Source organism: Anser cygnoides, chromosome 5 (assembly GCF_040182565.1).
Source record: "Anser cygnoides isolate HZ-2024a breed goose chromosome 5, Taihu_goose_T2T_genome, whole genome shotgun sequence".
NCBI classification, from domain to species: domain Eukaryota; kingdom Metazoa; phylum Chordata; class Aves; order Anseriformes; family Anatidae; genus Anser; species Anser cygnoides.
In genome coordinates, this window is record NC_089877.1 from 18,829,460 (window position 1) to 18,843,504 (window position 14,045).

At 38.1% G+C, this 14,045-nt stretch overlaps 1 protein-coding gene across 8 annotated transcripts in view; it reads left to right on the plus strand.

Moving 5' to 3' along the window:
* The window catches only part of LTO1 (LTO1 maturation factor of ABCE1), a 30,738-nt gene continuing 16,693 nt past the window's right edge, over positions 1–14,045 (plus strand). For 3 of the 8 annotated variants that reach the window (XM_066997212.1, XM_066997211.1, XM_066997213.1), the window contains exons 1-6: positions 1–153; positions 343–448; positions 2,898–2,968; positions 5,214–5,331; positions 5,627–7,038; positions 8,559–13,529. In XM_066997212.1, the coding sequence (XP_066853313.1) occupies positions 86–153; positions 343–448; positions 2,898–2,968; positions 5,214–5,331; positions 5,627–5,695 (432 nt within the window). In that variant the 5' untranslated portion in view covers positions 1–85 and the 3' untranslated portion in view covers positions 5,696–7,038; positions 8,559–13,529. The remainder of the gene's footprint in view (positions 154–342; positions 449–2,897; positions 2,969–5,213; positions 5,332–5,626; positions 7,039–8,558; positions 13,530–14,045) is intronic. The other 5 variants (XM_066997218.1, XM_066997216.1, XM_066997217.1 and 2 more) reach the window with 3 other exon arrangements.

Here is a 14,045-nt window from a genome sequence, read left to right on the forward strand (position 1 = left end):
GTTGCCCGCCCGCGGCCCCAGCGGCTTGCCGTCCGCTCCCGGCGTGCCGCGCGCGGCGGGGCCGCGCTCGGGGCCTGGCGGCGTCATGGCGGCCGCCGCGCCCCCGGCCCCCGGCCCGGACATGTTCGAGGAGATCGTGATGGCCGAGCACAGGTAGGGGGCCCCCCGCGGGGCTGGCCGGCGATTGCCTTCTGATCGCAGGGAATGGCGCTCCAGAGGTGGCGCAGCACGGGTTTCTGTGCGGGGGCTGCGTGTGCGCAGCGTGGGCTTACGTGAAGTGGGAATAGATGTCAGAATATGAAGTGGAAACAAACGTCAAAAACCATCCTTGTGTGTGTGCAGGTTTCACGGCGAGGGGTATCAGGAGGGCTACGCCGAAGGCTGTCACGTTGGAGCTGCCGAGGGAAGGAGGTATGGGTCGCTCCACGGTGCCAAGATGGGGTCCGAGGTACGTGAGAAGGCGCTTTATGATCGCAGGGTTGGTTGTTTTTTTCGTGAGAAAATTGCTGTAGCATGGAAACCGTTGGGTGAAGCCCATGGGCATGGTGAGATCCAAGGGTGTCATTCTAGGGTTGTTCAAAGCAGTTTTTGTGCATCGTCCTGAACCTGCTGGTAACATCATACAGAAAACAACACCGGAGGCATCCAGTGGAATTCAGGAGATTGAAATTGAATACGTTCTCATAAGCTTTATCAGCATTATGCAGTTTTTTAATGAGAATATTTTTTTAATAAGGCAGTACGTATATATTTTTCACTCACGGGTTTATAGGTCTAATAACTTGCAGTGTTACATTGCGATGTCTGCGTCCAGTAGGGCCCATAAAACTACTTCAAAAATTTTATTTTGATTTAAACTATTAAATAGACGTTTTTGCATTTTCTGAGTCTGTTTGTTCTGTGGGATTTTGATTTTTTTTTTTTTTTTCCTGAAAGGAAGGATAAGAGAGAAATCAAATAGACCTGCTCAGAACAAATTGGTGGTGGAGTGTATGTTGACCTCTTTAACCCAGAATTGTGGCAAAAGAACCCCCTGGACCGTCCTCTGTGGTTCAGCATTAGGGAAAACCGTGGAATGTTGGTTCTTCACCCACGTTACTTTCCAACAAGACAATTCTGGTTGTCTGCATTTTACTCTTTGTTATTTCTAACGCTGGGAGGGTTTGTTGCTTGAATACTGCTACTGGAAGAACAGCAGCAATGATGTTAATCCATTATGAACTGAAAATGGTAAACCCAAATTCTGAAGAGATGGTTATTGCAAAATTTTGGTTTGCACTTGGTGTGATACAGAGATGTATAGCGACGAAATATTTTCCTAGTGATGCTATAGCTCTGAAGTTCTAAGAAAACAGTGTTGAACAGCAGCTTCTAAATACAGATGGTTCTATACAAAATTGTCCTATATAGGCCATAACGTAGGAGAAGTGCACTACTTTACTTACATTGGGAAGTTCCTGAAGACACTAAAATTGTAGATAGTCACGTGAAGTGAGTGAAGGGATTAATTGGGTAGTCTTTGAACTGTCAGCCTCGAGCAGAATTACAGTACTGATCTGACAGGGGCCTTGCTTGATAGAGAATTAAAATAAGATGTTACAAATAAAATGTGTCTGTCGTCCATCGCATCCCTTAGGTGGTTTTGGACGCAGTATCCGCTTGGGCTCAAGCAGAAGATTGTGCCCCTGTGGTAGGGCACTGCTAATAATGCTGAGCATACCGCTGCGAAGTGTCCAAGGGCCCGTGTCCCCTGCCCGCAGCAGCTTGGTGCAGCTAGGAACCAAGTCTGTGGGTTGTCTCCCCTTACCTGGGGTCTCCAAGCAGTTTTGGTGCACGCAGATGAAATTGCCTCACTTCAAATATGCTTAAGCACTTAAAGAGATGTTAAGTCTCAAACCCATGTTTGAGCCTTAAAATAAATAAATAAAATACATAGAGTAACAAAAACTGAGCTGTGTACCTTATCAAACACAACTGCCAGAAGACTGGTATTCCCAGACATTCCCACTTTACGCTGAAGTGGTTTGAAGGTTATGGGAACTTCCAAGTTAAACAGTGTTTTGTATGTTTAAATGGCAGGTGTATACACACGCACATATGGACTGAAGTGGGATTAGGCTATAATTTTGGATTTAACTCCCTCAAAGTCTGCTCACTTATGTTTTAGGTGTCTGTGTTGTTTTTCTGTGAATGCTAAATCACTTTGGAAAGAGACTCCAGCTGACTTAAAAGCTGGTGCGTTGAAGAACTTATATTCCTATTTGATTTTGTGTCTACAGTTGTAATGAAAAGCTTTCTGGCAGCAAGGCTAGCTTAGTCAGCTTCTTGTGCTTCTTTCGGATTCCATGCTACCCTCGCGAGTTAGGCTAGTAAAATTCTTTGCGTATTAACTCAGAAAAAATGTGGTTTCCTGACTGGCTGACTTGGCCGCTCCCTCAGCCAAGCTGGTACAGCTTTTTGTGGGGCTGTACAGGAGCTGCTTAAGCTGACACTGCTGCAAAAACAAATACTTACCAGAACATCTTAAATAGGTTGGTTTTGAATTGTTTCCCTGCTGCCGTACTTCAGTTTCATAAATTTTGAGGTTCAGAGCATGTAAAGTATGGATAGTGTTTCGCAGGATTGCTGTTTATAATGCATTTTAAATATTCTTGTGATCAGATGCTAAACAGATTTCTTACAAGAAGTGTTCTGACTGTTGTTCTGGGTAACACAGATATCCCTCATTCATCTTACCCTAATTTACTGAGCCTTTCAACGTAGAAATGTGTTTGTATATGCAACGATTTGTTTCCTGAAGAGTGGGATATAATGTAGTACTGTTTGTATACATTTGTTTAATGGTTTGTATGCATATGTTTAATGATTTTTTTCATGGTATTCTTATAAATTCCCAGATTGGCAGCTACCTGGGCTTCGCACTGACCTGGCAGTGTCTGCTCTGCAAATGCACAGATGAAAAGAACAGGTAAGGTTAAAAAAAAAAAAAAAAAAAAGTGTTCCTTCAATAGTTTTTCAGATTATTCAAATTATATTGATCAGTTTTGCCTCCTCCCAAGTTAAAAAAATATATATATATATTGAAAACTGGAAGGGTGAGCAGAGATTCATTAGGATTATATCATATTCTGGACAATGTGATACTGAAAAGAGGATAAGGGAACTTGGTTTCTTCACCCTGAAGAAGAAAAGACAAATGAGATAGCTAATTTGTACTACTTAAAGGGAAGTCTTAGAGACTTATTCCTTGCAGCAGTGTGCAAAGGACAATAAGCACCTTTCACAAGCTGAAACAATTGAATTTCTGGTGGGGTGTAAAGGGAAGGTTCTTTACAGTGTGAGCAGCTAAGCACTGGAACAGGTTGACCAAATTGACAACAGAAACTCCATCTTTGTAGATTTTCAAAATATGTTTGGAGTTTGTCCCAAGCAACCTGCTCTGGCCTTAAAATTAGTCCTGCCTTGGGCAGAAGGCAGGCTAGATGACCTCCCAACTTCCTCTCCAACCTATATTTTTCTATGACTTCCATTCTGTTATCTGTATGGAAAGTAAAGCTTATGAAATCCTAGTAACACTTAGCACTTCAGCGTCACAAAGAATCAAGTGTACTGACCACTGATAGACCTTTTTTAATTACTTAAAAGGTATGATATTGTTAAAAGGGTGACATGTTAATAGCTAAACAATATTATTGATTAAAAATTAGAGTATTTCTTTGGGGTGGAAGTATTGAGATCGTACAGAATCAAGTTATCTTGCACTGCACTTTTGCTGTGTGGTTTATATACCTAAAGGTAGTGTTTGTTATGGTGGTGTATCTCTACTCATCACCCATGCTTACTGTGTTTTTGTCAGTAGCTTTCATAAGACAGAGGAACAGAGTAGAGACTGTTCTTCAAGAACAACAGAAAAAGGTTTATTTGGTTTATTTGAGGTCTTTTAGCAGCTGACAAAGCAGGAGGCATTAGTAGTTTTTTAATATTTCTGTAAGGTGCGGTATCCATATGCTTCATGGCATGTTGAAACTAAATATATTCAGGTGAATTAAAAATTTGTCTCTGAGTTCATTGTCTGAAGATGAAATGATGATTAGTTTCCTAAGGATGCTTTAATAGGTGAGAGATGCATTTGGTTGAATTCAGTAAAACCTTAACATTTTTGACTGTTAGTTTTCAGCAGATTATTATTAAATATACAGTTTAATTCTAACACAGCATTCTTATCATCTATTTTTTTATTTCTGCTAATTCTTTTTAATTTTATTTAACTGGACAGATGTAGTGTTTTCCTGACCTATTAACAAGCTATTATTTCTGAAATGCTCTAATAGGAATACAAGACTGCATTGTAGGAAGACACCTAATAAACTGTTATGTATGAACAGTATTTAGAATTTGTGAGGACCTGTGTTGAATACTCACTGTGGAAGCATTATATCCCCTAATGGGTATTTTGTTCTCACAGATACGGTCATCCTGTCATCCAGGACTGACATTCATGTTACATTGCTAAGGTGCTCTTTTGAAGGAGCTGCCATTCTCTCTCAGTTACATCTGAAATTACCGATTTTGTTTCCCTACACCAGTTAGGGCATCAGTGTCTCATGAATAATTCAGACATTTTTGGTAAGGCTGGCAGACTTTGCCTTCCACATCACAATTGTTATGGTCTCAGCATATTTCATTTTCTGTCCACAGCACAAATAGATCTTGCTACATTTTTTTGCTCTCATCTTCCCCCCTAATTTTTTTCATTTCCTCTGTGTTTTGCTACATAGGTGCATATACTTCCATGTATTGATTACTTTCTTTTGGAAGAACCTAATCTTTTATTTTCTGTCCAGTTTTGATTAGTTTATTTGAAAGAATTGCCACTATGCTTTCAGCTATCTTGATATGTGTTCTGGTGAGCTTTTTTATTGCATTTCTTTATTTCACTCAGTCATCTAATTGGTAATTCCGATGTTTCTTGAATATATCTTCATTTTTGGCAGGTAAGTTAAAAACAAAACATTAAATTTGTCAGTTGTGCTACAGCCTAATTTCTGACTATGCCTTAAACGTGTATTGGATACACAGTTAAATGAGGGAAGTTGAAAGAAGGATGGAAGACTGGATTCTATGCTCTGAATTATAAAATATTAGTATTATTTTCATACTGACAGAAAACTTACATAGCAGGCTGATTTTTATTATTGTGTTTTGTTTTGTAGTAAAAAGATAAAGGCTCTGGATTCGTTAATAGGAATGATTCAGAAGTTCCCATATGAAGACCCCACTTACGAAAAGCTTCAAGAAGATCTGGAAAAAATCAGAGGAAAATTTAAACAGGTTTGTAGGATCAAGTTGGTATTTTTAGCACAAAATAGGATTAATCTCTGCAGGAATCTCTAAATCTGTTCAAAAAGCAGTCACAGTATAAAAATACTTAGAATTGGAAATTCCCCAAATGATAGCAAAAGCAATTATTTTTATTTTTTTAAATGAAAGAAATTAAAGGAAAAATATTATTTCACAACGAATTAGAAGTAGGACCAGAAGAAGAGAAATGGAGGAATTGATAGTTTTATTGAGCATTCTTTTGGAAAACAGACACGTTGAAACACTTTCATGTATTCTTTTTTAGGTTTGTTCAATGCTAAATATTCACTCTGATTTTTGGGTCAGTACTGAAAGATCTTCACTAACGTTTTGAGTGTAACAGATGAAGATAAACATGGATGAACAAAGAAGAAATATTAAAAGAACAGATAACTGGAAAAGTGTTGACTCATTTTAAACAAAGCGGAGATCTGCTAAATATTAAAGTGGTAAGGGAAAAACAGTGATCTTTTAATAGTTCTTCCTCATATGTCTTTTATCATTTATTCTCTCCAGGCTTTGCTTAGGATCATGGAAACACTAAAAACCTGTTAAATAAAAGTGTCTACTTTAATTCATCACTAGCCCTTTCCTGAAAAGGAATGCATTTGCGAAGTTTCCTTACTTAAAGGATGTATGCTATTTAAAAAAAAAAATCTATGTATGTAGATCATTCCGTTTACACAATGTGTAGGTATTTTAGGTGAAGTAAAACATAAACAGTTGCCTGCAGACTTTGCAGTAGCAACCACTTCTGTGGGTAAAGAGTAGAATGACAAGTAAAGTCAGAATGCAAAGGAAGAAGATTTTAAGATACCAGTTCATAAAGTAGCTGTAACTCTGAACTTGAAATTTGCAGTTTCTACTAGTTCTGCAGACTGATCGGGGGGGGAAGCAAAACCTAGCAATTTAATTGATCAGTGATAGAAACATGACTACCACAAGAGTTGTGATACTGCTATCAGTATTTACTAGTACCTTTTATCAGGGAAAGATTTCATTTTCTACTCTTAAATATGCTGTTTAGTCTCTATTTATTCAACTATATTAGTTTGAAATACAGTCAAATATTTTACCTGAAAGTTGTTTTAGGTTGGGCTGTTAGATGTCTTTGCATAGCATTTGCAATACAGTCATACAATGAATTCTAGAAGGCCTTTCATCAGCTGTAATGTATGCCTGTCTGGCTGAGTTTACATGGCTTAGTTTAGCTCCATGATGAGAAATTTGACTAGCATGCGTATTGGAAGCTATATGCACAGCAAACACTCTCAGGTGGAGGAAATGTGTTAGTATTGCCATATTCTTGAATGGCACTTGGTGCCATCTAGACCTCATGTCTGTTTTACTTGTATAGCTTTTTTTATTATACAAGAAGATAAGCAATTTGAATTTTCAAAATGTTTATTGTGCATTTCCATCTGGGATGTGAAGGCCATATGTTCTGCTTTTTATTTTTTTAACTCAAAAGTAAAAATGTTTTGTTAAATATGGGTGCATATATATATGAATTATATTTCAAAATCATCTTGTTGTTGTTGTTCCTGAGTATATTACTTTGCCAGTATCAGATGCCTTTCTTAATAACTAGTTGCTGGTGTACTTTTTTTAGCTTTGATGCACATAGTGCCAGAGCCATCTAGTGGAGGAGGTTTTTATAGTGCGTAAAAACGGCCTGTAAGTAATGCTTCTTGTAATAGTTCACAAATATTTATATAGATGAAGTTGTTCAAGTAGAGAGTACAGAATATATCCATGCATGATACAGCTCTTTTAATGACGTGGTGAATATCTTTGAAATAAAGTAGTATTGAGGTAGGGTTTACTTGTAGCCTGTTTCTTCATTTGGGACTTTGGAAGTGACATGACAGCATTGATGGTCTCTTCATTTGCGGTAGTTTAAGTACAATTTTCAATTCGTACACAACTTAAAACTGTTGGGCAACCAGAGCAAGCTCAAAAGTGCACGTACTTGAAACTTAAGTGGAGGCACAAAAGAATAGCATACCCTGTAATCTCTGTAAAATAAATAGACACAAAACAAAAAGATCATATACTAGGGAAATGTAATTTGACTTCATAATCACTTAAGAGAAAATCAGATTTGAAAAAGTTGTCTCAGGATCCACAACGTAATTTATTTTTGCAAATCAAAGTATTTTACCTGTTTACTTTAAGGCAATGAAGTGGTACTACGTATTCGTCTGTGATTGACTCAAGATGTTTTTTGCTTAAAACATAATTCAGAGATTTCAATAGAGATCCCCCCGCAAGCTGGTTCTTGGTCTCAAAAAGGCACTTTTGATGTTCTTCTCAGTGTACAAAGAGAAGTAAACACTGGAGGTCTAAGTATTCAAATTTTATAATGTGGCCTTTTTTGGAATCTTTGTACATGATTTGCACAAATTATGGAAAAACAAGGGTAGGGATGTGAGAGTTCAAAGTTAGTGAAGCATTTGATTACTAGAAATGTATGATACGTAAGTCATATGCAAAACGCCAATCTAGAGATTGTATCAAATACAAAATTATTCTTGTTGGCTTAAGGATTAAAAGGATCTTTGCAGACCAAACAGATAATTACTTACTTTGAAAATTGTTTTGGTGGCTAAATTTCTACTATTGGTTTACTATTTCATATATTTAAACATTAATTTGGTTTGAAAAGTTGTAACGTAAACATAAAAATATATATTTAACCATAAAGATTAACCATAAGGATTTCAAACTGGGATATGACATCTTTAGGGTTGCCTACTAGGCCTTTCCTTTAGCTACTTATGTGTGTTCATGCTAATGCAATCTCTTATTCCAAACATTTGTATTTTTCTGAATATCTTTTGTCTCAAGTCTTGTATGGGCATGATGGTGTGTATTAAATGAGCCACAGTTAAAAATTCTGTTGGATATGTAATCATGTACTTTCTTAAGTGCAAAGTTTTAAAAATGTTTTTGCAACAGATTTGTGGGGTTTTCTGTGATGTTTAGAGCTGTAACAGCAAACCACAGAGGGTTTTTTATGCCGTACTTACAGCTAAGGAGCTAAAGCCCAGATTACATCAGGAATATTGGTTTGCCTTAACCAGTGGGACTCCTTGCAAATAATTTTGTGTTCTAAGTGCTTGAATACTTCAGAATGTGCTGCTAGTTAACACTGAGTGGCTATTTACACGTTTGTATTCTTGGCTGTTCCTCAGGGGAGTTACCTGGAAAATGAGGAGTATAAGAGTTAGCAAACACCTGTGAAAGAAAGGCGTGTGCTTAACCAAATTACAATGCTACTGAAAAAAGTCCATCAAAATTTGGCAAAACCACTGTTCAAAGGATTATTCAGTTTTGTGAGTCATAAGCATATGTTTTCTCTTTTCATGCCCTTGCTGTTTTGTTAACACCTTCCTGAAATCTGGAACAAATTAAAAAAATACATATAAATGGCTTCATTAATGCCACATCCTGGTTACTCATCCTGTCAGGACTCTGGTGGAAGCAACTACTAAATTGTAATTAAAAACTATCAGAAGATCTGTGTATGGAGAGGCTGAATAAAACTGCTGCGGGACATGGTCATTCAGACATTTCCTGGTCTGAATGCTTGATTGTGTAACTGACATATTGCTTTTAGTTCTGGGAGGGAAAGGTGTGGAAAAAATGCAATCTTGTAGATTATAATATTGGTTATTAATAAAGTAGGACATGGAGATTGTGGCTCTGTGCTGTATGGTCAAACAGGTTTAACTTTTTCTGGAGGTACTTGATCTGATAAAAACAGTTAAGATGGAAAATTTCTGCCAAAATTATTGAAGTTACTATGTCCTTAAAATATATTAAAATATATTGCTGTATTTACCACCTCCAGGTATGCTCAGTAGTTACAGTTAGGGAGGAATGCTTGAAACATTTAACTCTCCAATTTCTGACTTGTCTGGACTGTGCTCTAGCTTGTTTTGTTTCTTCATGATGTTCTCTCAGCTCAAGCTGTTCATCGTAGGTTTCCATTAAAAAATGGATGCAAAGCTAACTATTGCTAATGTACTGAAGTCGTTTCAGTCCAGAAGACTTGCAGTTTTCGTTTCCATGTTACGTGATGAGTACAAGAGATAGTGAGCTCTGAGGCATCAGTGGGAAGGTAAGCTCTGACTACAGAGAATTAATTCCCTGTGGAATTCCATGCTGATTTCAGTGCTGTCTCACAGCAGTGGGGTCATCAGCTGGTAATACCAAATCAACCATTACTAGCACATGTAAGTCTGACTTTGTACATTATCTGTGTCATTGTACTACGTGAGTACAGTAAAGGCCTCTTTACTGAGGCTGCATTTCTACAGACAGATTTTTAGAATGGATATAGAGAAGGAGAACAAAAAATAGGATGGTGATTAAATTCATTATAAGTTAAATTCATTATTGTAACATTCATTAAGTAGGCGTGCTTTCTTTCCATTTATCATGAGCTGTAATATGAATGGGATCAATTTCAGCTCTGAAGGTATGTCTCTAATGAACAGAAATGCGTGAAAGCAGAAAAATAGATACATATATATATCTGTATATGCAATTTCTCACTTAGAAATCAGCCTTGTAGGATCCTGTTACGTTTTCCTGGTTACGATAAATTACATCTGGATTTGTAAGGAAAGTCTGACTTCCCAGTTTGGCATATCTTGTTTGGTTATGGTTATGATCTGATTGCTATTGAGGTATGAAGTATATAAGCAATAGTGTGTTCTAGTCTGTGCATAGAACCTGTGCAAACTCACGTTGCCAGCTTTCTGGATATATGACATCTAGAGGAGAGAAAATAGAGGCTGGTTTAGAAACTTTTCAGTCACAAAATCATAGAATTGCTCGGGTTGGAAGGGACCTTAAAGACCATCCAATTCCATCCTCCCTACCATGGGCTTTCTTAAACAAGTTCTGCAGTGATAGCAGTGTGAAGCACTAAATATTTTTGACAAAGCGTTGGTGTTCTTAATGATCATAGGCATATAGTTTGAAATCTGCTGAAATGCTAGAATTACCTGAAGTGAATCTGGATTATAATCTTTACTTCTGAGGACACTCCAGAGAAGGTTGTAAAAAGCTGAACCAGGCAGGTAGAATGACATGTGTGATACATCTCATCACGACCTTCTTAAAGAGAAACGCTTTGGTTTATTATAAAAGGTTTAATATTTCTTATAATGTTACAATTTTGCATATTCTTGGTGCTTCCCAGTATGAATTTTGGTGCCTTTTGATTACTGCCCTTTGCAACTTCTCATGGCTATGGGTTCTGGTCTAATTACAGCCTAAAACTTCAGCTTTCATAGTTTGACAAGTAACCACAAAGATTCTCATTTTACAGTCTGCCAGAGGTTTTTTGTTTGTTTTTAAGTGGACAAAGTTATGACAGTACGCTTTACCACAGAAATGTATATATCACCAGAGAGAATGGAGATCTGGGAGTTCTGTGGCAGGTTTCCAGTTGGAAGTTTTGGTATCCAGGATCGACATATAAAGGCTGTCTGGAGCAATCTGGTACTGAGGCACTTCACTGTCCTTAGTTAGTTATCTGGAACTAACTTGAGTATCTCTTTGGCTTCACACTGGATATTCCTCCTTAATCACAGGAGTGTTCACTTCTGAAGTGTAACCATTATATTCTTGCAGCATTCTTCATCCTAAGATTCTGTACTTTGCAACTCTTGAGTAACACATAGCTCTGCCAAATGAGGTAGTACTCTCTGCAAACGGAAACATGGTCATTCAGTGCACCTGAACATAGCCAACATACAAGGCTTTGGAAATCTTCATTAATACAAAGTAGTGCCCGTTCACTCTCATATGAAATATATGAAAGCCGTAGTGTCAGTTGATTTATTTTTGTTTATATTTTTAATTGATTTATTGTATTTCATATACATAAGTAATTAACCAGTTCCACAATTCTGTGTCTGTTTTTTAGCATGACAGAATTGCCTGCAGAAGATTCCTGAATAAGTACAAGAAATAGCATATAGCTTTTGTACTGAAACGTTAGAAAGTTTGATTGTAGTGTAGAATTTGTATGGATGGCATCTAGAATAGTAGTGTGCTGTCAGAAAGAAATAAAGCGCTTTTAGTTTATAAAAAAAATTATGGAGTTTACTTTTAGCAAAAGTCCTGTTTAGGCAGGAAGAAGATTGCTTATTCAGTTTTTGCATCTCAGCTCTGCACTAGGCAGAATCAACATCAGCCTTTCTTCTTTTTGATTGTTTAGCAGCATATTTTGCTGCTTTATCTTCATGTAATACGTAGTTACAATTTGTAACCTTCAGCATCTTCAGGATTCTGTGGAATAATCAACAAGGCATGGAATCTTTCTTGATTATAGGAACTGTGAGTCAGCAACCCTTTAATTTTTGTAGTTGCAGCTATTGTTCCAGCAGCAAGCTTTACTGCTATTGTCCACTGTTTGTCCAGCTCACGTTTACTGGACTGTGGGAACGGATTAGGGTTTCATGGCTTTTTTTTCCTTCTTGCATAAACTCTTGATCAAAGACATTCCTTGGATGACAAAACACTGTATACTGTGTCACACAGTCCTGACCAGACTGCACGAACAGTAGTTTAAAAACACATGCCTACATTGTTCTCTAAACTGGCTTTTTTTTTTCTGTAGCGTATATGCAGACACTGAATTTTTGAGACCCACGTTTACCTTTAAAAAAAAAAACACATAGAGAAGTTACTGTTAAAAAGCGCTTGTTAGTTTCTGAAATACAAGTGAAAATGAATGAATATTAGAAACTAAAAATCAATATAATACTACACTATTTTTATAGGAGAGCTAGAGGTTGTATCTGCAGTGTATTTTCTTCCTGACACCTTGGTTGTGGTGCAGTTAGTCAAGCACATTGTCATCCTAAAACCACGTGGACTTCGAGCATCATCTTGTGTCATATCCAGGACAGCTGAGTAAGATGAAGAATGATTTGAGCACAATTTGGGAATTCATAAACCAGTTTCACTGTAGGTACACTGCTGGAACTGTATGTTGAGGGTCTGGCTCATTATATTTGTATGTCATGCTTAAGTTCTCTTATGCAATAAGATGAGGACAAGCTTTGCAAAAAATCCAGTAGCATCAATTAGTTTGAGAAATAATGAGAGAGAAACAAATAACGTTAGAGAAGAATCTGGAGAGATATTTTCAATAAGCTTTTCTTGTGATTTGCCTAATGATGCTCCCTTGGCAGAATTATGGGAGAAGTGGCAAGAGCCCCCTGAATACACCTGAAGCATGTTTACAGAGGGGTTTAAAAACATGGAGGACTATATTTAGAAGTTTGGAAAACTGTTTGAAGATGAGAGAACACTTGTGTTCCCACAGGCATGCAAGAGTTGGCATATACTTGTTTGACTCTACAACTCTGTTGAGCATTATCATGCAGGAATGAAGGCAGGTGAATAGTTTCACTTATATTAGAAAGATATTGTAAGGGAGGAATCTTTTTGATCCTTCACAGTCCAAGGGCTGCCATGGAAAGAGAAACCAGAATTAATACGTGGCTGGTAAATACGTTGCCTAAAAGGAACAAAGTGATCCTACTTAATGACTGAAACAGCTGCAGGTATATTAAGTTGAAAACATAAAAGTAAATGTAGTAGGTTAATTAGAAATAATATTTACTTTTGAGTAAAAAGCTGTTGATTCCTTCTGGAAAACTTAAAGATGTTACGCTTGTGCATGTAGAAAGAACATATCTATAATGAGTAGCATAAATTTGCTGAAGAGCCAGTCTCCAGCAGTTAACGTAGCCAGCAACCGAATGTAAAGAACTGTGGCCTGCGTGTGTTCAAGGAGCAGAAAAGCTGTTCAAAAATCATACCATGTCTTCAAACAATCTTCAGTGATAAAATCTAATAAAGGGAGAAATCAAACATCAGAATGCTCAATTGTCTGTTTCAGACAGTTTACCATCAGAGCCGTGACTTATGACACTAGGTCACTTGTGTGGCGCTGGCTCAGGCGAGTTGTCGTAATGCTCTGGTGGTGACTTAGTGGCCTATGTTAAATGATTTGCCCATCTCAGCCCAGCTCCTTGAAGACTGATGCTAATATTGCAAGCGACATCCTCACAGGCCACGGTGACTTGGCAGCTGTCATAGAGGCCGAGCAGCGGTGTACAGCCTTCGGGTGGATTCAGGCAAGTGTCACAGGGCAGTCAGGTGGGATGGGAGAAATAACAAAGCCACAGCACTCAGCAACATACAACCCAAGATTTAGTTGCTTGGGTTGGGAATGGTGAATAGATGGCGATTCTGTTCTGTGATACGCACGCACCCCACGTACAAATCCAAGCCCTTGGCCTTTACCACATGGGCCCAGGGGAAGAGGACTCCTGCCCTGAGCAGTCGGCATGGCAGGTCCTGGCTTGCAGGTTGGCCCACACGTGGGGTGGCTCCACCTTTGGTTCTGCTTTCTCGGTGATGTTAGCGTGTGGAACCCTCTGCAGCCCCAAGGGGTGACCCTCTTAACCAGTTGTTTCTTCCTGTGTTTGATTGTCCGTACGAGCAGTCCCAGGCTGCTCTGTTTGGCTTTACCTGTATCGAAGGCGTGTTACTGCTGGGGAAGAGGTTCCCATCACCATACAGTCTCCCACCCCAAATGTGTTACCAAGTGTGAATTTAGAAACATTTGCCTGATTAAATTCATATTTTGC